Source organism: Dermacentor andersoni, chromosome 7 (genome assembly GCF_023375885.2).
Source record: "Dermacentor andersoni chromosome 7, qqDerAnde1_hic_scaffold, whole genome shotgun sequence".
NCBI classification, from domain to species: domain Eukaryota; kingdom Metazoa; phylum Arthropoda; class Arachnida; order Ixodida; family Ixodidae; genus Dermacentor; species Dermacentor andersoni.
The window spans coordinates 131,295,322-131,319,089 of NC_092820.1; the positions used below are offsets into that span (position 1 = coordinate 131,295,322).

Genomic DNA, 23,768 nt, shown 5'->3' on the forward strand with positions numbered 1-23,768 from the left:
GGCGAGCAGCTGCATAATTATTTTTTAACGTTAAGGCGCAGGGCAATATATATTCGTAACAGTAGTCATTGGCTTTCTATGAAATCTACTTACAAAGTTCTCGTTGCGATTTAAAGTTCCAACTCATGCATGGCCATGTTGCTCATATTTTTCGGCACATGGCTGACGATCTAGTAAATATAATTTTCTATCTTAGTGGCGTAAGTCTCATTTATAACGGAAACAGCGCAAAATAATTTTAATACCACGTACCAACTAGCCCAACCGCAAGGTCTCATAAATATCTTGTAGAAATTTTTTTTCGCCGCTTCTCTTTACTCCTGTTCTCACCATGCCTAATGATCTCTGGATGCGTTGTCTGCGTTTCTTTTCTGACACAATTTACATATTTCTTTTTATAACATCTTTATTTATAAGCGACGGCTAAGTTTTTTTATATATATGCAGTCATAAAATATGCAATTGCACGCTTTTTTTTTGCCTATTACCACCTCTGTACGCGTGAAAGAAATAGATGCCCTTCAGCTAGCACTCATGGTAAGAAATATTGCATGCTGGCTTATGGGCTTGCGTCTACATGCATTAACATCAGCAACTAAATACTCGGTTAGCTTTCAAAGTCTTAAAATTGAACATGAAATTCTATTTATATGCGCATGCTTACGTAATGATGCCAATAAATAACCATTTATATAAAACTTATATTTCCATTAGGCACACACACTTTAATCTGGATGCTGTTTGATCTGCCTAAAGTAGCGAATGCTGCGTGGATGGGGCTCTGCGCAAACGGCGTAGACAATACGCGCGCAGTAGCTCACCTTCATTGTAATCAGTGCGAGCGTAACATAGGCATTGCTTTTCTAACGTGGTACATAAAGTGTATGTTGGTGTTGAATACGTTATAGATAAAAACCGAGAGTATAATGTGCGCAAAGTGCACAACAATTCAGTTTTAGAAACGCTGATATCAAATAAAATCATGGGCGCTTCCTTGACTGCGCGTTTTAATCTCTTTGTCCCCTTAAACTTTACGCCCGCATAACTTTTTCTACTATTACGAATCCCGCACCCTGATCGCGTTCTCTGCAGTCACTGCATTACCATGCAAACACCAGCTCCATGTGCGCATTAGCCAAACTTTTCAAAAGGCGAAGCAACCGGAAAGGCACTTTTGACGAGTGAATATTTCATTCATTTCAACAGCCCCATAGTAGAAAAAGAAAAGGAGGGAGTTGCTGTGGCGGCACGTTAAGAAACACGCTATCACGCCGGTTTCCAATAGCGTGGCATGACAAAGCGATAAATTCTGTGAGCGAAACATACCACCGTTTTGTACATACTGTCTGCACGCGCTTGTGCATACAAATGCACTGTAACTCTAACGATTTCAACTGACTTCTTATCACCATAACCAGCCCCCCCCCCCCCCCCCTTCCCCTAGGCATTGCGTTAAAACCAGTGCCGCTTCTGACAGCCAACTGTCCACTTTTCGTGGCTTGCGGAACACCGTCTCTTCACAAGTCTGCCACCTCCGAGGACAAGGCCTTGTAGCCAGCAAAAGCCATGTTCAAGTTCGCCGTGGTCATTCTGCTCTGCGCTGCAGTCAGCTACGCGCACATGCCGGACGTGTTTGAAGGCTGCATACGGTATCGCCGTCACCGTGAGGAGCCAAGCAAGTGCACTTTGGCACCCCCGCGTGAAATTAAGGGCAGCACCAGCTTTGTGCACTTCGCGCACGAAGCCCTAAAGAAAGGCGGAATCCAACCGAGCAGCGGCAACCTCAACACTCTCCTTCGTATCACTCGTGGAGCACGTCAGGTGAGTGTTGGTGGTATCGTAGCTTTCAGGCAACAAGTATGTAGTTCGTAAGTAACAAGTGAGCACAGTGCCCAAGTGCTACATGGGATCGCGTAGTAAACATGTGATTACTAGAACGAGGCTCTTGCATCCTTCATAGAGTTGTTATAATGCATTCTAGGCAAAAAGCTCTTCGTATCGCCCATACATTGAAATCGGCAACCGTAAGGGCCCCGACATGTATGTACGCTGTGCAGAGTGCAGGGAGGTCGTACACGCAACCTTCTGGAGTGCTGGTGGCTCTCCAAAAGTGAAGCCGGTCACCGCCATCTTGCTAGGGGCACTAAGCTCGAACCGCCGCAGCGGTCGTTGCAGACCGCAGAGTATGTTCGTCGTGTTTCTTGGTTGCGCAATGTTGCAACAGCATTTAACTGATTGTGGCGTGCTATCCGAGGGTACTGCGGCACCTCAGTAGGTCATAGCTACGCCAGACGTGTAAACATGACACCGGGTGTAACGTTTCACTTGTAACATCAGCTCGCATCGTCTGTTCAGGACTGTCGTACAGATGCCCCAGAAAGTAAATGGAGCGTGCGAGCAGTGGCCCGACCAGATGTCCGTGTGCTAAGGGCAGCAGTGCATACTACACGGCATGCGCGAATGTAATTTCCGGCGGTCATGCGATATGTTTTTGACCACTGCCTCATCGGTGACTCCGGCCAAGGAGGGCTTCTTCCAGCAGTCGACGCCAGGGGAAGTTACTGAGTTTGCCACAATTATTTATCAGTGGCAAGCGCCGCTCGCCAGCATCGTTTGCTCGATAATCGCATGGCGCCTGTCACTGTCCGCTGTTTCTTTCTTTCGCAATGGATTTATGCACTTTATTTAAATCTCTATTTTCTTGCATGCAAGTTCAACAAGAATCACCGCGTCATGGCACGGAAACGAGTGTTTCCGTTAATGGCATGAAAATAAACGGTTTCGGCAGGCGCATATAGGTAACCCCTAGCGTCAACCGCTGGAACGAGCGCTCTGAATGCGTGCGCGCCTTTCTGTTTCGCAGGTTTCCTGTTCAATACTTTGCACCAGCTAGCCCAGCAAGCCACTCTGTTGTGAACACAAGAGCGTGAGCTCTACTACAATGATATTGCAGGGTGCTATCTAAGGCTTTTGGAACGCCACATCACTAAGTGTACTTAACGAGCAAATTGCGAAGGAAAAGCGTGAACCTGCTTTCAAGGTAGTAATATTTAAAAATTATTGAACGCGAATCCTGAGCAGCAAACTTAACTGAACTTAACCATTATGCATTGCAGAAATTTGGGCCTCAATTGGAATTTTTTTTTTTTTGCTGTTCCTATGTCTGAATAGCATTTCTGACTGAAGCTCTATACGGGGTGGATGAATGGCCCCAATATTTATGAGCACATATGACATATAGAATGACGTCCACAGGGAAGTTCATGGCACAGGCTCTGGCTTCAGCATACGATTATCAAGTTGTTCGGGATACTAAACACATAGCTTGCGGCACATTGTGCAAACGAGCTTGTTGGTGTTGTGTATTAATGTAGTAAGTAATTGCCGTACTTAAACATAAATAACGCGATGGGGACTTTCGGCCTCTCAAAAAAAAAGAAAAAGTTACTATAGGTATTACTGTACCAAGCGCAATTACTACTATAAAAACAGTAAACAGCACAAGAAAAGCGGGTGGCCGTAGAGCTTTAGTAGTCGATCGTTACTTGGTACCGCCGTCGCAAAATAAAGTGAACAGGCGAGTGCTGAAGTGTTTATCCCTGTTGGTGAGGAAGGCGTCGTCATTCATAACATCTACCAAGGCTACTAGACAAACAGCATTTCAGCAATGCCCACGACACAGTGGAACACGGCAAACCCTTACTCAGGCTGCACGGTGATGCACCGCACAAGTTCGAAGACCGTTCACTTGACACGGCGCACAACAGCGTCTATCTTACCTTTCACGTTAATTAGTGGGTAAACAGTGACGAATGTTCATTACACACTCACATCACACAAGCTTAATTTGTATGGGGAGACCGTTCGTAATTCAACAAAGCGAAGAAGTGCGATTGGCGAAGCGTCCTGCTGACAGCTTTTCTCAAGGCCTGCGGCAATAACTCGGTGCAGGAATATTTCTTTCGTCGACAACAGCGACATGCAAATGCGGGCTTGCATACTTTCTACAGGGGTTTGTTATCTTTTTTTTTATTTTCCATCGCGGAACCTTAAACACACGGAGCACCGCGCGCATACCGCGGCCGTCTATGCTGGAGTCTCGCTCTTCTGCTACTAGCAATATGGCTGCCGGCGGCTTCGCTCCTTCCCGTAGGCGACGGCTCGGACTGCCACTCCAGAAGTTTATATAACCTACTTAGCGGAGTCGGACTACCAGATGCGATTCAAACTAGACGCACAATACAACGCGACTAATAGGTTTCCTCGGTATCAGGGCGCCTTCTAGTTCAGGTGCTAGCGAAAGCACCCTATCATGCACCGCAACATCTGTAAATACAGCCACCGGTCTCTCTCAAAAATGTATGGAATGAACTTCACACATTGTCCGTACGTATGTGCTTCGTGTGAATGTAGATTTTCGCATCATTTTAATTATGTTTAGCATTACGGAAATCGCAGGCAGCAACATGGCGGCACCTTTCGGGATGCCAGTTTTTTTTTCGCATAGCTTTTCCTCTAGAGTCAGTACGCAACTGTCTTTCAGGTTATCACTGTTCGTAAGCCTTAGAGAGATTGAACTTGTCCGTAAAACATGACCTTCATGGAATACCGTGCTACCGGAGATGTGGTGGCCGCAACAACGCTGGTACGAACATCTCGTAATATTTCGTTCTACCTAAAAGCGCTAAGGATGTTTTTGTGACGTGTCGAAAAAAAATTAAAGTGAACTGCATGGTGACCATATTTTCGTTTCCGACTCTTTACATCAGCGGCTTAGTAGTATAAGGTTGGTCACTGCAATGACAGTTGGGCGCATTCTGATTTACCTGGGCGTCACGAGATGAGAAGCCCGCAAATGCACGCGAAATTACCACGCAACTGGCCACTCGAGGCACTTTGCCTGTATTGGCGTGCTCCTTTGACGCATGGAAAAACATTTATGTAACACGTACTGACCAACCGAAAGCTGTATCGGAAGTTTTTTGACGTTGCTCTACAATTTTCTCATTGACACATTTCATCTAATTATGTTTGAGAAGTTGAATAATTAAGACTGTAATTAGTAGGTATGAAACGAATATCAGCATCTCCTAGCGACAGCAAACATTACCTTGGTCCTTCCCAGCTACGTGGCACTTGCATATCTTAACTCCTGGTGCATGATAGTTGGGATACCCAGCGCAATTATACACGAGCCATTGACATGTCACGGCTGTCCTGTTAATGAAGTGCATCGCATTTTGTGTTTATTCATAGAACTACAGGGATCTCTCCAAGGAAGTCATCATCCGGGTGGAATTCAAGACCACTCCAAGCAGCTGCGTCATCCCGAGCAACTACTCAGTTGATCAGTGCCTGCCCATTGCCTACAAGGTAAGAATACCGAGGAATGTGTAGTAGCCGCATCTTAGGGAAGTCTCTGCACAAGAGAGAGGTTTATGGAGAAAAGTAAATTATCAAGTAGGCTCTATCGGGGGCGCTGTTGCAGCAGGGTGCGTGAAACATCTTGTGCTTGCTGATCGCGGTGTACGGACACTAGGGTATGGAAACGACGGAAACAAATACACGCGTTACACGGCACTCTTGTAAGCCTTATGAATCCTGATAAGCACACGCTTGAGTTTGATGAGAGAGAGAGAGACAAAGGAGAGGAAAGACAGGGAGGTTAGCCAGTGTAAGTCCCGGCTGGCTACCCTGTGCTGGGGAAAGGGGTAAAGGGAATAAAAGGAGAAAGAAGAAGAGGAAAAAATGGAAAAAAAAAGAAAATTGACACAGTAACGCGAAACTACGCGCTACAACGTTCAGAGGCGGTCGCACAATTGGCATGTCCTTAAAAACTTCAACAAAGCCCTTAAGGCCTTGAGTGCCGAAGCCCGTCTGGACCAGTGTCCTAGAGCTTTTTCCTCTGTAAAGGGGCGATTGTCCAGTTTTGCGAGAGCGGTCACGAGCACTTTTCTTCGCACTGCGTAACGGGGACAGTCACAAAGGAGGTGTTCAATCGTCTCCTCGCAGCCGCAGGTGTCACAAGTAGGGCTGTCGGCCATTCCAATGCGGAATGAATAGGAGTTTGTGAATGCCACGCCGAGCCACAGGCGGCACAGAAGTGTTGCTTCCGCTCGTGGCAATCCTGGTGGTAGGCGGAGTTGCAGACGTGGATCCAATTTGTGGAGACGTGCATTCGTGAATGCACTGGTGTTCCACAGATTCTGTGTAAGCTCGCGGGCGAGGGAGCGAAGACTTGTGGCTGCATCTGTTCTTGACAGCGGTATGGGTGTAATCTGGGCACCATCATGAGCCGACCGGGCAGCGTCATCCGCACTGTCATTTCCTGAAATTCCACAGTGACCCGGTATCCACTGGTAGATGATGTTGTGTCCCTTGTTGATTGCGTGATGGTGGAGCAGTCGGATGTCTGCGACTAGTTGCTCATTTGGTCCATGGTTGAAAGGGGACATCAGACACTGAAGAGCTGCCTTTGAGTCACATAAGATGGACCATGAATGTGATGATTTGTGAACAATAAACTCCAGAGCAGCACGGATAGCTGCGAGTTCTGCAGCCGTCGATGATGTAATGTGAGATGTCTTGAACTTGAGGGTAACGCACTCTGCGGGAATCACCACTGCTCCAGCTGAACTATGAGAGGATACAGAACCGTCTGTGTAAACGTGGATGCGTCCTCTGTGCTGTTCATGTAGCATTGAAAGCACGGTTTGTTTGAGGGCGAAAGTTGACATCTCCGTTTTCCTTTTAATACCGGGAATAACAAGAAGAGCCTGGAGTGGATGGAGGCACCACAGCGGTTGAGATGGTCGTGCTGCAGGCGTGAAGTTCAACGGTAAAGTTCCATGGTTGGCGGCAATAATCTTGCTAAACGCTGAACGAGGTCGAGCGGCAGGAAGGGAGGCGAGATGATGCGATGGAAGTCGGGCGAAGTGCCTGATATGCATCCTTAAGGTGTCGACTTGAAGATACGTGTTGATGGGGTGGTCATGCGCGATGGCTATTGTTGCTGCCGTGGACGCACATCTGGGAAGACCAAGGCAAATTCGCAGAGCTTGAGCTTGTACAGATTGGAGGGCACGGAGGTTGGTCTTGCCGGTCCCACCCAGTACAGGTAAGCTATAGCGCAGGAGACCAAGGAACAGTGCGTTATAGAGTTGGAGCATCGCACTCACAGACGCACCCCATGACTTTCCCGCAAGAAATCTGAGCAAGTGGGTTATCATGACTAATTTCCTTTTTAGGTAGGAGACATGAGTACTCCAGGAAAGGTCTCGATCGATTATCACTCCTAGAAAGCGGTGCGTCTTCTCGTAGGCAATTGGCTGTCCATTAATTCTGATAACGTACGGTTTCATTGCTTTACGCGTGAAAGCGACTATAGAGCACTTCTCGCAGGACAGCTCTAGACCTCGTGCTCGAAGATAACCTGATGTTAGTGTGGCCGCTTTTTGAAGTCTGGCGCGCACCTGAGGACGCGTCGCTCCTGATGACCAAATGCATATATCGTCTGCATAGATCGACACATGGACGGATTCCGGAAGGGTATGAACCAGGTCGATGAGCACCAGGTTAAATAGAGTGGGGCTCAATACTCCGCCTTGTGGTACGCCTCGGTAGGTGTTGCGTTGTGATGACGCACCGTCCTCTGTTTGCACAAAGAATGACCTGTCCTTCAAGAAGCTGGATATCCACCGAAATACAAGGCCGCCGAGGCCGACATCACCCAAGGCGTCCAGGATGGCTTGATGGGTTACGTTGTCATATGCACCTTTAACATCCAGGAACATCGCCGCTGACAGTCTCCTGAGGCTTTTTTCGTGCTGAACAGACGAGACAAGATCTATGACGTTGTCTATAGAAGAGCGTCCGCGTCGAAAGCCTGCCATAGCGTCAGGATATAACTTGTAATGTTCTAGATACCACTCTAGACGCGTCAGCACCATCCTCTCCATCACCTTTCCTAGACAACTGGCCAGAGCAATGGGACGATAAGACGCCACGTCTAGGGGTGATTTACCTGGCTTGAGCAAAGGCACAAGGCGGCTAGACTTCCATGCAGCTGGAACTTCTCCTTCACGCCATGAATTATTGTACACGTCTAGAAGTGCATGCCGGGCTGTGTGACCGAGGTTTCCAAGAGCTGCGTATGTCACCCCGTCAGGCCCAGGCGATGAGGAACGTCTGCACGCTGCCAACGCCGCCTGCAACTCCTCGATGGAAAACAAATTGTCCATACGAGAATCTCGCGAGATTGGAACATCACGGGGATCACGTGTAGCGAACGATGGCGGTAGACCAGCAACCTTGAAACAGAAGTCCTCCGCTACGTCGATCTCTCTGCGACCTTGATAGAGAGCCAGGCATTTGAAGGGGTGGCGTTGTTGCGGTGATGTTCGAAGACCACGCACTGTTCTCCAAATATGTGAGAGGGGTTTATGCGGATCAAGGGTATCACAGAAGGTTTTCCATCTTAGAGACTGCAGGGAGTTGATCCGACGCTGGATCTTCTTCTGTATGCGTCTCGCCTCCCTTAGGTCGTAGATGGACTTGGTGCGCCTGTACCTTCTTTCCGCGCGACGGCGGATTGCTCGAAGCCGCTCCAATTCTGCTTCGAATTCAGAAAATTTAGGAACAGGCCTAAAAGATCTTGTGGCTTCTTGAGCAGCGGCGTTAATTAGCTTCTCGATGTTGCCAGGCAGACAATCCTGGATCTCTTGGCTATTCTTCTCCATGAGCAACGTGTATTTAGGCCAGTCGATGTGATGAAGAACTGTAGTAGAGTGTGACTTGCGTATGCCGTCGATTTTAACATATGTTGGAACGTGGTCACTACCATGCGTTTCGTTGTCCGTGAACCATTTCACACTGGCACTGAGGCATCTTGAAACAAAAGTCAAGTCCAGGCAGCTGCTGTATGTCAATCCCCGCAGAAAGGTGGGACTGCCATCATTTAGGCAGCAGAGCTCATGATCCGACGCGAAGGATAGTACACGTCTTCCTCGACAGTCCATCTTTAAGCTTCCCCATAGCGGATGATGCGCATTGAAGTCGCCGGTAATAACCCATGGTCCAGGTGTCGCTGTTAAAATTGTACTTAGCCTTGCGCTGTCAAATCGACTCGAAGGTGAAATGTAGGCACCTATGAGCGTGAGTGCGACGTTCTTGCATTTTATAGTCAAACACACATACTGATTGTCGTCATCAGGTGCCACTGGGTGTAAAACATATGTGAAATCGCATCTGATATAAACGATGACTTTGCTGCGGTCGGTACAGGTGGCAGACATCAAAGCTTCATATCCTGATAGGCGGAAGGCGCTCTCAACGTTTGGTTCACAAAGGACGATTATTGGAAATGTGTTCTTAAAAACAAACGGACGAAAGTCCGAAATGCGCGATTTAATGCCTCTGACATTCCATTGGAAGATAGACGCTTCCTTGACTTCTCTAAGGAACGAATGTAGAGGAGCAGCCATGGTGCTTCTCAAGACCAGACAGTACCGGATACAGGGCATCCAGTATTTGAAGTGCGCCTCGAGCCGCCGGAGTGTGTATGGCGGTAAGTAGTGCTCGTAGCGTGTTCATAAGGGCCCTTATCATGGTGACAACTTGTTTGTCGTTGTCTTGGTTGCTGCCAGAAGGTGAAGCGTGATTCGGCGAGCGTGCTACATCTTGTCGCTCCGCTGGTGGATCTAGCTGTGGCAATGGCGGCCACTCCTCGCTTGAGGCAATGATATTGGAGACTTTCTGCTGAGGAATCTCATTACTGCTATTGCTAGTTGTATGCGTAAGTTTCTGGACTGTCAGTGGACGCGGTGCATCCTTAGCAATAGCAGTGGGTTTCCTAGATCTTTGACGACGTGAGCGTCGACGTCGCACCTTAGCGGCAGCCTCCCTGTGCGACGAACCATCCCTGACCATTTGCCTCAAGACTTTCGCCTCATTTTTCACATGTGGGCAATTCTTCGAAGTTGCATCGTGAGAGCCCTGACAATTGGCGCACTTTTGGTTTTCTGCACGACAGGCGTCGGAGCTGTGCGACCCAGAGCACCGTGAGCACACGGCAGCATTTGTGCAAACCGCACTAACGTGCCCTATCCTTTGACATTTCCTGCACTGAAGCGGCTTTGGCACAAAAGGCCGTACAACGTGTCGGAAGTGACCGACCTTGACGTGGGACGGTAGGCTGTCTCCTTTGAAAGTTAACTTGACACACTGCGAGTTTCCCAGGCGACGGGCTTGCAATATGGCAATTCCCTCTGTCGCCGGCTTGATGAGTATATGCGTATGAGTATGAGTTTGATGAGTTATACCAACTACAGCCGAGTGAGCTCTCTCAAACGCGGTGACATCCGCTCCGATCAACAAGCCTATACCGCCGAGCTCCGGCTCCCTAAACGCCGAGCGAGAGGATAACTTAAGCCCCGTTTGCGTCATACGTGGAGTGTCACAAGCACCACTTGTGCTCGTGACACATGCATATTCAAATATATGTTTAGAGTGAAGCTGTATACCTCTGTCGTCCAAGGAAATTTTCATGTCGTAAGCAAAAAACTCCCCGTACGTGGGACGATCCCGAAGATAGCGCAATGCCGGTCCGACCCGCGGCGGAGGTGAAGCACGCGTTAAGCACTCCCCGTGCGTGGGCCGATCCCGAAGATTGTGCGATACCGGTCCGACCCGCGGCCGAGGTGAAGCAGGCGTTAAGCACTCCCCGTACGTGGGCCGATCCCGAAGATACCGCAATGCCGGGCCGAGCCGCGGCGGAGGTGAAACGGACGTTAAGCACTCCCCGTGCGTGGGCCGATCCCGAAGGTTGTCTGATACCAGTCCGACCCGCGGCAGAGGTGAAGCAGGCGTTAAGCACTCCCCATACGTGGGCCGATACCGAAGGTACCGCAATGCCAGGCCGACCCGCGGCGGAGGTGAAGCAGGCGTTAAGCACAGTCCTTGCGTGGGCCGATCCCGAAGCTACCGAAATGCCAGGCCGACTCGCGGCGGAGGTGAAGCAGGCGTTAGCACTCCCTATACGTGGGCCGGTCCCGAAGATAGCACAGTACTGGCCCGACCTGCGGCCGAGGGGAAGCAGGCGTTAAGCACACCGCATAGGTGGGCCGATCCCGAAGATAGTGCAATGTCGGGCCGACCTGCGGCGGAGGTGCAGTTCGCCATTGAGGGGCCCACATACACAGCTTCGCTGGTCATCCTTCTTCGCAAAGTGGGGAGGGTACTGAGATTTTTTTTACATGCAGTTTTAGCGAGCGAACCCTATGGTAACCGAACGAAAGATGTGTTTCACGCCAAAATTTAAATCTGGCAACGTCCAACCAATTGGCTAGCCACCCGTCAAAACTGCATCAAATTGGGCATCTACTGTGAGCGCAATTGTTTATATGACGCGTCTAAATTGTAGCAATATGTTTTTTTAATTGGCTTGTCCGAAACTCGAGTGCACAGTTTGAGGATTACTTGTAAGCTGTAAGCTCACTTGTCGCAAAACCTAAGGTAGAAACCTAATTAGTAAATGTAACTGAAAGCCTCGTGCGAAACAGTGGCGTTACCCGGTCGATATGTTGAGGATGCTTTTGAAAAGGACGTAAGACTAGCATTCCCTCTCGTCCGGCTGTTTACTCTGACTTGCGTAACATAGTCCTCCAAAGTATTCGTACTCTATTTTAGAATAGACGGTATCTTTAAATGCGAAGCATTTCTTGGCAAACGTTTGCCACTTTGACAATATATCTATCTAGCGGGCTCCGTCTCCGTACTCTCATGTTCGTTTCATCAACTTGGTGTGCACAAAAATTGGCGTAGTATGACGAGTGTATGAATAACCTAAATGATAGCTGATGACACGAATATCATGGTATGCGTGTCATGTAGGTCATGAAACATCCGGCTGCGTCTTGGTGCTCTCATGGTCCTTTCGTCAACTTTGTAGGCTTCCCGCACACTGCTTCGCATAATATTGATTCCCAGAGCGTGAGATCGGCTGACTTTTTGCGTTGCGCTCATTTTTCGAACATTTTTTTTTTCACACAAATGTCTTTTATATGAAAAAAGTACATTTCTATAGATTTCGTCTTAAAATAAGTGAGCAAATATTTTCAATTCTCGCGAGTAAGGTTTTACAACCTGGAGATACAACCTGGGATGGAGAATATTCAATGCAGAACATTCACAGTGCACCTTTCGCGATGTAAAACGATACGGCCGGGTAGAGAAACGACCATTTAATATAAAACTGGGGTCTACAGGATGGTGGTCGAGATGGTGATGATGATCTCTAAATACAAAATTTATGTCGATCTTATTTAGGTATGTACGAAGAACTTGAACTAAGGCTGCAACCTAGAAATGGTCGTTACGTTGAACTGCTGTCAGCATCCTACACTTCCACTTCAGTTCTTTATAGTTCTACGACACAGCGTATGCTAACGGCGAACCAAGTCTCGCATGTAGATCATTCCCGTAAAAATTATTTCAATAGTTATCGTGCGAGAGTGTCACTTGAGAGATTCAGAAATGAACGTGCGGTGCATATTCTGTTTGAGGCACGAAACAGCGCCCCAACCGAGGTTAGATATCTAACATCGTTAATGACCCGAAAGAAGCCAAAGCTGCATATTTTCGCCTGGTCCAAACTTCGAGCCGCCGCTGCCACTTGTCGCTACTTTTAGAAGATGCAGGGGTGTTTTTAAAAGTTATTTCGCTTTTTTACTGCTTTTCGTTTCCTCGCCACGCAAGCTGCTGGCGTATGTTGCATTGGTAGGATAACTAAGAATCGCAGTGCTCCTCTTGCTGTTGCTGGCTGCCTATATCCTCAATTTATCGCTGCTTCAAGACGCAGCTGGTTGTGGAATGTCATGTTAGTTCTTTTTTTATACTTTCCTTTGAAATTCAACCACTTCCCATTTCTCCTTCGGCTGTGGTACTAAGACAGCACGCTATGGCGACTTCCCGCGCGTCCGCTTTTCTTACAGCCGGAACGTCGCATGAAAAGAATGAGCAGTAAGATGCCCAAATCATCAATTTCATTCGCACTAGCACCTTATCACCCGATAGGCTGACCTACGTGCAAACAACGGCAATAATGCTGACTTTCACTAGTTTCAGCATCTATCTGTGAAGTTGTGAGAATCCATCTCGGAAGTGATTACCCGTGGGTCGTATTCTGTCTATAGCTTAACGAAGATACTGCTGTCAACGCACGTTGATAAAGTAAGCCTGTGCAGAAGTTTAGCAAGGTGTAGCGCTACAATGTACGCTACGCAAAAGCGAAAGTAGCCTCGAAGGTCACTGACCAACAAAGAAAAAGTGGCGGCTGCCAGGCGGCAGCATATTGTTGTGTAATTGTGGTTCTAAAAAATTGTCGCCATTCGTTGGGAGTTCTTCGAAAATCGTGCATTCACAGCAGACGTGTGGCTACATCAAAGCTCATTATTTAGCTTCAATTCCTCAAGAAGGACAGCCTACATGGCCATGCGCATGCAAAGGAGCGTAACCGTTCCCGCGATATGGGACCGCAGTGCGTATTCGGTTCAAACTAGCCCGTGGAATTGTGTCGCTGAAACATTCATGCAAGTCAGGCGAGCAATGTTTGCAGCCATTGTAAAGGCAGTCCATCTATTTCAATTCTGATTCATTGTAAAGGCTTTTCATGAGCAAGAAGGATTTTGTTGCCGCTGGGGCTTGACGCTAGAGAACGAAAAACGGCGAGAAGTGTGGTGCAGTGTAAGACGAAACGAGAAAAGCACTTCTGATATGTCACCTGCTGGAGGGTATGTGTAGGACATGGGCCACGTCTACTACAACTTTGTCGCGTCAGTCATTTCGTCATTCCACCAGTGGCGGGAGCATACCTGCGCTCGGTACACACAGTTGTTCCGAGTTGTCCTGTTGTTTGTCACTACAGCCATTGCTTCAAACGAAGCGGCTGCATGATAAGTGAAGAGTGTCTCAGCACGTGGAGCTGCCGTGGCCAATTGACCAGAAGCTCCGCCATGCTGAGGAGTGGTAAAGACAGTCGAACAACGACTAGCTTCGCTTTCTACGACAATCATCATGAATGGTTCTGTACGTTCCCGAATATGCTTTTTAGAATTTCGTATCTTTTATTTCAGCCAAATGGGCTGTGCCAGGCAAAGTTCAGATTCTATCGAGACACTTCAGAGATCCAGACCGCTTGGTGCAAGCCATACATGTAGGTACGTAATGATTCCGTCAGTACAGCCACCGCAAACGGGAATGTCTACGCAAGCTTTCTTTCCTTCTATTTATTTTCCTATCGCACTTTAAAAGCAAGTCTCTTGTACCCCACCCTTCAAATAACGCGAATGTCACCCATTTCGCTGCCTAATGTGAATAAGTGCAGCCGGTCAATATAGGCAAAGTTATTTTTTTCTGTGTCATCAATATGAGCACACCCTTCTTTCATCGTTCTTTCACCCTTCTTTCCGCACAATTGAAAACCAGACAATTATTTTCGGCCCAGCTGGAAGTTCCGTTATCGCATATCTTATTTTGGTGTAGGGCAAGCTGAACAAGGACAACAGAAAGGCACATGTGACACACACAGCACTGTGTGTGCCTTTCTATTGCCCTTGTTCAGCTTGCACAACAAGCAATTAGGATATGCCCCTCCAACAAGCCCCAATAGATTATAGTTCGTTATCGAACTACCTCTACTGAAATTTACGCTCACGTATTCATCGTATTCACGAGTACGCTTGTTACATTTGAATTTCTTCTTCTTTTTTTTCGTTTCAGGCTAACGTGCCGCCAAGCAAGATTCCGCTTTTGTGGCCCCCTGAAGCGCGACAGCGCCAGGCGCGAGCCGCAGACTTAGGAATGAATAAAGTGTGATGAACACTTAGCAACGAGTACTGCTTTTATGGATAGAGGGCGGAATTCTCGGACGATGACGTTCGCACTTACTCTCCGTTTCGCGAGATTTCGTGGCGTTATACCCCGTTTTTATACATAGCAGGCAACGCTACCATGTTTTAGGGAGACTTATCTCACTGTTCGCAACGGCGACCAAAAATAGTGCGTTTCATACTTGTGTCTCAAAAACATGACGTTTCAATTATATGAAACGCATCGGAAGAAGCCTGTTTATCACTAAATGAGTGGAGGGGCATACTTCTGCGGCTAGCGGCTACAGCGCATCGTTCGCACTCGCGACCAAAACAAAGTACGCCACATGCTGGAGTCGCAAAGGTGCGCAAACAATACGTTTTTTTGACATCGTAACCACACGCAATTCGAGTCTACAAGTTGGAAGTTTTAACGTATGAATTCGTCTGTTCTTTAGAAAGTGTCGTAGATCAATAACTTCACTGCGAAACGTGCGCAGTGAGACTTTGAGGCGACTAATTGCGTAGAGTCCGCAGCGTTGCTTGCTAAGTGCTAAATGGAATATAGCGCAGAACGCGTTCGCTGTCGACGGGCCATGGCGTTCCGGCACTGTGACAACTCAGCGTTGGCTAACTGGGCTAGGAACAGCGTTCCAGGAAAGCTGTCGCTCATTGGCCCCGACGCGTCCAGCTCTAGTCTCGCGAAATTTCGCTACCGTCTAAGTATATCCAAAAGTTATGGCCCGGGAACATATTACCGGAGAGCGAGTGAAAATGGTGGTGCGCGGAAGATGCATTGCGCAATTCATTTTCGCATGCAATGGTTTTTACGGGGTCTTAGTGCAATGACTATATCCTAGAACTGTCACTGTATCTTTATGTACAGAAGAACGCTGTCATTCGAAATCGTGCGTTTTAAACACGTCTGGCGAATTCGCCAGGATAGCGAAGCACTGAGAGGGACAGAAAAATTTTGCCCAGGGCTCGCTGCTCCTTCCCAGTGTTCTAACCGTACGCAGTAACGACACGTTGTCGGGGCGCGCCATTCTTGGCAACCGCTACTATGCACAAGTGCCACAACTTGACAGCTACCTGCTACCAGGCGTCTCGCAAACGCTGACGTCAGGAGCAGCATTACAGGCGCAACTGCCCGACGGTATTGGATGGATTGTTAGATCGAGATGGATGGAAGTATTGCATGGATTTGACTACACAGCTACTATGCCTTACGCTCACAAGAATGTTTCCCCGCCGCACCTGTTCAGCATGAGAACGCGCGCACAACACCTATGCACAACGCGAAAAGCATAACGCTGTCCTGCGTCTCCACTGCGTAGCAACGCCTGTGAAGACTGAGTGATGAGCGGTTCACCAGCTTTACTCATGATAATGTGTGGAGCGTGACCCTGCGCGCGTTTCACATCGTCGTTTTCGCAGCCACACAACTGTGAAGTCGATTGACCCTGACACTCTGATCGTCGAACTTCCCGAGGAATCATGCTTAGTAGTTGAATTTGTCTAATAGCATGTGCGTCTGATGGTTCAGCCGTTGTTGTGGGTTCATTCACTGCGGTTTCTTTCTTCTGAATTTGCAAAATTTAGTTTCTAGCACCTTAATGCGACAAGTTTTCTCGCGCATAAATACTCGTTGCGCGTTGTTGCCCTTATAAGACAATGTATTGGTGAAAATGATCAGTTGAAAGAGCCACGACGTTATTCGTTTTCTATCAAAAAAAACATTCTACGCAAGTTCGTAAACTACCATCTATTGCAGTCATACCATGAGAACCCCACAAACAAAGCCAACAAGAACGATATTACGGGAAATTTCTTGTACTTACTGACTGAATTGAAAAAATGACAAATCAATGGCAATGCAAGTGAATGAAAAAGCACCTCGCTGCAACTGGGGAACGATCCCACGTCTTCGCATTACGCGTGCAATCGCACACGTACAACTCGTTATGCAAAACGCTGGCGTTTGTCTCGTGGCACATATAATTCTTTCGCATTATTAAACGCTATTAAAATTGTCGGATGGCAGCATTTGAACACAGCACCTCCAGCACAGTAGCCTGATATTGAAACCATTACGCCACGGATGCACGTGAAAGCAGAGCCGCTGCAATCAGTAGCGATTGTGCGTGCTTGCAGAGTCTTATTACCCTCTGCACTCAGAAAAGTATAAAAAGCTTCGAAATTTATGTTCTGATAAACCATAATAAACGAAGCCACAAGAACTTCTGAAGCCGCAAGCACGAAGATCAGACAAGCCCATGTGCTACCTATCATTTCCATGGCGGCAGAACGATCGCAGCGCCAGGCTTCCCTGTAGCAATTGATAGCAAACTGTATGACAACCAGGGTGATTCCACAATGTACGTGCGTTCGTGGAGCGGAAAAAGATTAAATCGCGAAGGAAACAACGAATTCAGTAGCGCCGCAGGAGACTACGCAGCCGCAAAAAGCATTCTACCTAAGAAATGTAAGAAGCCACCTAAGTAGACAGTCATTTCGCATAGCCCTAGCATGTGCAAAGCTTTGCATTCTTCGATTCGTCGTTTCAATGCGACAGCGTTAAGAGCACCTCTCGGCCACGAATTCATTGTTGAGGATTTGCATTGGTCGTCGTTAAGGGAAACTCATTCCGGACTACAACCACGCAGGCCCTCCGGGTGGCGCAGATGTGTTACTGAAATAATTGAATTCCTCATTGTAAGATGCCTCAGAAAAATCGTAAAGTATAACACAAACAAAACAAATACACACGATAGCGTCGGACTGTAATTATAATTTACCAGAAAACATAAATCTGTTACGCGGAAACTCGAACGTAAACCCCTTTTTCCAGCGTTTTTATCATTCATAGCGCGGCGCGCTGCGCTCCGTTCCCTGCAACACCATACAGATGGCGCTCGCATCCGTATGCATCCGCGGCCCACGCAAGACGCCGGGTTTCTACCAGAAAGCTCGCCCCCTCGCCTTCGTGCATAACGTTTCCCACCAGCATTTCCGAGTAAACATTACGGTCACGTGCGCTGCTGTTGCTGGTAAGCATGACAAGCAGTTAGGGACCTTTGAATGCTATCGCGTTCCACTCTTAAAGGCGAAGCTAAAGCGTCCTCCAAATTTTTGCTGAAAATATGTTTGCGTGCCGGGCCTTGCATTTACTCCCTTGCTGCCGTCAAAGGCATTTGACACCATTCATTAGGCCTGCTCCCCCATCCAACTGACACGGGGACAGCACAGCCACGGTGGGGCCAACGGCGACAGAGCGAACGCGGCTCGAGTGTCTCCATGATGGCTTTCGCAATAAAAGCACTCTGCTGTGCGTCGAGTTGACCTTGCTTGTTGACCTGTTTGTTGACCTTGACGAGTTGGCCTGATTGTGTGCGCGCTTGCGCGCATACTATTGCCAATCTCGCCGTTTAGTTACCGTTACAAGGCGCTGCAGTGCGATACCGTTGACGTTGAAGCAATACTATTAAAAAAACAGGATGAATCCGCATTCGTGCACTTTACGTGTGCACAGCAAGGTTAAGAAACACTGACGCCTGTGACACATTAAGTTTATTCGCTTAAGGAACCTTTCAATAAAACGTGACTGATGTTCTAAATGTCAAAATTTTGTTTTTGTTGTTTAGATCGTCATTCTGGGTTTCAAAGGTACACATCAAAAACAAAGGAATGTGAACTGAATGTACACATTATCTTTTTGTCCTGTGAGCTAGCCTCTTGGGTGCCACACCCCAGTGTCTTAGCCAAGATACTGACGCTGTCACTTGGTTGAGAGACCAAACAGGTTCTTCAGAAAAGAAGCTTCACAGTTAAAGAAGAATATGTCTTTGTCTGGGGCTAAAACCAGGCACCGGAACGAATAGGTTTCATTTGGAGCTTCAAGCTATACTCGGATGGATAGCAATTTTCCTGTTCATAAGCCTTCCTCGTTCGCTATGGTTAATTTAATACACTGGCTAAAACGAGATGGTTATTTGTTGAACTAAAGGTAGTGCTCAATCGTTTAATGTATACTGGTGGATATATTCCTGTTCGTTTCTCTTTCTTTTCTGTCTATGTGAAAGAGCGCACATTCTCTAACATCGAGGTTCATTTGCCACTGAATGCTTCACCTGCCTATGGCTTCTAAGGCACTGGTTAGTGGGGCATGGCGTGCTCTTGAATTATTTCACGCTATGAAATACATTCGTCTGCAAACAGTCTTACTTTGACACTCATGTTAGTAGGCAAGTAGGTAATGAATGTAAGAAATAATGCAGAAGCCAGGAAGCTACCCTGGGGCACGCTATGAGTTACGAACTGGACGAAGTCTGGACAGTAAAAGGGAGGGGGCGGTGCGGCGTGAGCCGCTTGCGGCAACCAAGTCTGTCGGTGCCAGAAGCCACCCGTCTGTATGTGCAATAATGTTGTCAAATTGTTTTAGTGCCAACATGTAGCGATATACAACAAGAAAGGGGCAGCAGTTGCCTGGCTAACACAACTTTCAATACCAATAAAGGTACTGTAAACGGTTGGGGCCAACCAAACAAGAACCACTTCGAAAAAGAAATCATATTTATGTTTATGACAACGCCACAGAAGACAAAAGATAAGAAAGTTAAGCCAAGAGAATAAGCAAAGCCTCGGGTAGATTTCACTCCGTGGCATACCCAGACACACTATGCCGTGTGAAGGGCGCAAGGACTTCTTGATGCAGCTTTGCTGTTTTTAAAGGGGCCCCGAACCACTTTTTATCGAAGTGGAGAAAGACATTTAAAGTGAAGACAGGCTATTTCAGAACCACTTTGCCGCAAAAAGTACTTCAATGCGTTACCGAAGCGGAGTTATCGGCAATCAAACACGGCCTCAGCTGCGCCCCCTTCCTCCTCCGATGCCTAGCAGTGCGAAGGCTACGGCGCAGACGTCACCGTGGCGCAGTTCAAATTTCCAATTTGGTGCCTACACCGCGCTAAATGCAAGCCAAACGCAGCTGTCCTCAGAGAGCCGCAGTGCGCTTAGCCACTGGACTCGTGGCGGCACCTCGCGGCGGCCACGTTGTAGCCGAGCTCAGCGACCAATAGCAGCCGCGTATTGGAGTGTGCTTTATGATGAAATAAAGCACACAGAAGAGAGCAAGGATCATGGGGTTTTTGAAACGAGAGCGTTTGAGAAAAAGGTCACTTCGCGCTCTGCTTGCGAGTTCCACGGACCGCGCCCGACAGCAGAACTTGGCTGAGATGCTCACAACAGCGTGTGCTACCCGCGGACTATGTTATTTCACGAAGACTGAGGGGTGGTTCAGGGCCCCTTAAAGCTAAATCCTTACTGGCCGTGAACTTGTGATTTCGCAGTGGCGGTGATCCGAGGAGGCACATGACGTCACAACAGGCGCCACGCGCGGATGTTAATTACGGCTTTACTGGCTGCGAACTTGCGATTTCGTCGAGGTCGTGTTCCGATTAGGCACATGACGTCACACCGCGTTCCTCGTCACACCGCGTTCGCCTCCGCTCGCTTCGCTAGCTGCGTCACATCTCTCTCTCTCGCTCCCTAGTCACTACTGCGTATGCGCCACTAGTAGCACCGAGCCAAAGGTGTTCCGCCGCTGCGCAGCGCCGTGCCTTTCTTCCGCCGCCGTTTGGTATGACGTCACACCGAATTCCTCGTCGTTGTGCTCGCCTCCGCTCGCTTCGTCCGTTGCGTCGCATGCCTGATAACATGTCGGAGGACTGAAAATGAGAGCTCGCGTGCGCCGCAACAACAGTTGATGCAGCAGTATGGACGGCGACAATTCTGATAAGCAGGAGGAGGCCTGGAATCGACATCGGAACGAGATGAAGAGGAAACGAATCGCCCAGGAAACAGACGAACAGTGCGCCGAACGACTGACTAAACGCCGCAACATAGCTAGACAACCAGACTAACCTGGACTCGCAATCAAGATTAACCAAGGCTAACCATGCTATGCCTTAGCTTTCGCTACGTATATCCTGGCATAGCCGAGCTCATCTACTGCCAATTTTTTGTTTGTCTGTTTATCAAATTTTATTGCATTGCGCATTTTTTTTTCTTCATTCTGTTACGTTCATACTTCGCATCAGCAGTATTTGTGATATTAACATGGACCTCCATACAAAGCTGCTTAAAGAGATGCTGAAGCGTTTTTAAAGAAGTCTGAGCTTGCAGCGGAGGAGGAGGAGGAGGAGGAGGAAAAAACTTTATTCTTGTCCTGTACAAGGTGTTGCCACCCGCCTGGCTAGTCCCATGTTGGGACCGGGAGGTCAAGCCTCCTAGCCCTATCACGGGCGTACTGGACAGCCAATTATTATGGTTATTCACTATTCACTTTTTGAATACAAAAATTGCTGTTTAACAGATCATTGAGCGCCGCAAGTCGCTTTCTCTTTGCCAAAAAAAAAGAACAAAGAACAGCAGCGGCTGCTGGGGATGCCGCGGTGTGGATAACGGGCGCTTATTGGCGAAGACGATCATGACGTCATCACGGGAGGCACCTGATTTGAACGTGGCGCTGAACTCCCTGGGATGTGTCCTGCTTGACCAAGACTACTACAAATTATGTCGGTAAAGACAACTTTCTGTTTCGCCTGAAGCTTGTCGCTGTCGTAACTGCACTCGAATCAGTGACGCGTGATCATGGCTGTAACGGTTGGGCAACCACGTTGTATTGAAGCACGGCGCAAGTAACAGTGCAATTGCACCAATTGCACCGGCATTTGGGAAATACTACCTGCAGATATTTTAGGTAGTTGCAGGTCAGTCCTGTGTATGTTTTATATTGGACGAAACTGGGCGGCAAATGTCTGGACGGAGATGCAGGCGCATTTTCACGCGTTTCACGACAATTCATCGCACGTAAGACACCTTGACGGGACTCCTGGTTTACGGACGCTTTTGAGTGCAAGTATAATCATTTTTTTTATATTCAGGTGGAGTTATATTCGTAGCCTAGCATTAGTGTTCAATGAATCGTATTTCCTTCGAAATAAACGTGTCATTGTCGCCGCTCTGTGACAGGAAGTACGTCGCTAGAGAAATTGGTGTGTCTGCATTTTTTGGCCGTAGCCGTTCGTCTCTAGCACCTGAGCATGCCGACTAACCAGCGCAAGCCGCGATAGTGGGACACTTCTAGCTGCTCAATGAAGACTTCCGATTTACCAGACCTGTCAGCAGAATGCCAACGCTGTCACTGCTTGCTGTCGCTCCAAGTGCAGTTTGCACGGGTCTGTATTTGCACTGATTCATTTCATTCCAGGTCGTCAGTGTTTCAGTGTAGCATAAAGGTAGTTTCGGTGCCGGATCAAGTTTCCACGCGTTAAATGATCCGATTTAAATATGTCGGTGCATGAGAAGGACGCGTTATGGTATGGACAGACTAGCGGCATCGCGCCTAGCCTTTTTCCAGGTGCAGCAAGCACTTTATCACTGTTTGTACTCAAAACGGCCACAGTTATCTGCCGGTAAAGGAATCCGTACAAGTGCTACTTCTGCCGGTGAGCACAGGTACTCAAGAACGACCGCGATCACCTTACTCGTTGGGCCCGTCTAGCCAAGTGCCATCAACGAAAGAAAGTCACAGTTTCGCCCGACAGGCGAAGCATTGATGGCGACAGCAAATTATTGCACAGCTATACGAAATAGGGTTGGTCGTTTTAACAGCTACATAAGCTTCTGTAAGTATTCGATTACTAACTAAATTAACAAGCACGTTATCACGCGTGCACAGTCAACCCCGAACGCACCTCACTCGATGACCGCGGACACTCGCTGTCAGAACGCTGGCACGAAGAAGAGTCTCGGCAGTGGCGAGCGAATTCTCCTTCGGGCTGCCTCTCGCTTCAACGCAAACTAGGCGCGCGAGAACACAGCTCCCAAGGAGCCATCACTATATCCGCTCGGCTAGCCTTCAACGCGGAGGTAGCCTCCAAGATAGGACGTGCCCGGCGGTGCTCAGCCATGGCAGCTGCAGTAGAAGAGGAGATGCGCATAAATTTGACCCATTTCTATCCCTCCCCCTAGCGCGCACCAATGTCGCCCCTACGCAACCTCCCCCCCCCCCTTCATTGCGCGAGTGAGAGGACGGCGTACAGCCTCCCCGGCTTCCTTCCTTGCGAGTGCGAGAAGGCACCGCCTCATAAAGCCACCATACTTCTCGGCTCACCCTACAAGCTTTCGTTCGCAGCTACAGCATGCGGCACGCGGCCGCAATGTTACCGCACTTGGCTTTATACAGAACATCACGGTGACGCCGACGCCGACCACAGAAATTCACCTGAAGCGTTTATAATTGCTGTTGAAATAAAAACAGATACCTGTTTTCACGTCCCTGCTAGAATAAAGCGGTGTCGGAAATTTATATTTTATTGTTTAGTTATAACTGCTTTCAGCCTTGCCTAAGACGGAAGAGCGAAGTGAGTGCTCTGCTCGACGGGGTGCTGCAATACAACTCGCTCGGCACCTATGATTTAGATAGTAAAGGTGCTGTAAGTGTTAGCCTAGCCTAAATTCTATGCTTGGTTATTGTGATGAGTAGATAATACGTGCCGACCAAACAGCACATTTCGTCACCATTGGCAGTTATTTTTGAAGCGTTGATGACTACGCTATCGGCTCAAAGCAGACAATATCTAGACTCCGCTGGGTCCGAGACGCGAGCAGTGGTGATGGCTATGTGGTGTTCTTTTCACCATTCACCGTGGGTCCCCGGACAAGAAAGCGCCATGCCGTTGCAAGTGACTTTTTCTTGGTGAATTTGTCCTTATAGGTAGAAAGGACAAAGCGGGCAAGGGTTACCGGCACCAAGAATTTCGCTCTGCTATAGCATACCTTTACCATGCAGACGTCTGCGATGTTATACTCGCAATGTAGCTACTTTCGATAGAAGGAGCA

The 23,768-nt window shown here is 48.1% G+C and overlaps 1 protein-coding gene across 1 annotated transcript; it reads left to right on the forward strand.

Moving 5' to 3' along the window:
* Positions 1 to 1,516: 1,516 nt before the first annotated feature.
* On the forward strand, positions 1,517 to 15,040 carry LOC126534526 (uncharacterized). The gene is made up of 4 exons (XM_072289109.1): positions 1,517 to 1,821; positions 5,257 to 5,373; positions 14,130 to 14,213; positions 14,776 to 15,040. Exons 1-3 carry the CDS (start codon positions 1,567 to 1,569, stop codon positions 14,211 to 14,213), a joined length of 456 nt encoding a protein of 151 aa, XP_072145210.1. The 5' UTR covers positions 1,517 to 1,566; the 3' UTR covers positions 14,776 to 15,040.
* The last annotated feature ends 8,728 nt before the right edge of the window (positions 15,041 to 23,768 follow it).

Coding starts and splice junctions, on each gene's coding strand:
- LOC126534526 (XM_072289109.1), top strand. CDS start 1,567: ATGTTCAAGTTCGCCGTGGTCATTCTGCTCTGCGCTGCAGTCAGCTAC. Junction 1,822..5,256: donor TCACTCGTGGAGCACGTCAG/GTGAGTGTTGGT, acceptor GTTTATTCATAG/AACTACAGGGATCTCTCCAA. Junction 5,374..14,129: donor GCCTGCCCATTGCCTACAAG/GTAAGAATACCG, acceptor CTTTTATTTCAG/CCAAATGGGCTGTGCCAGGC.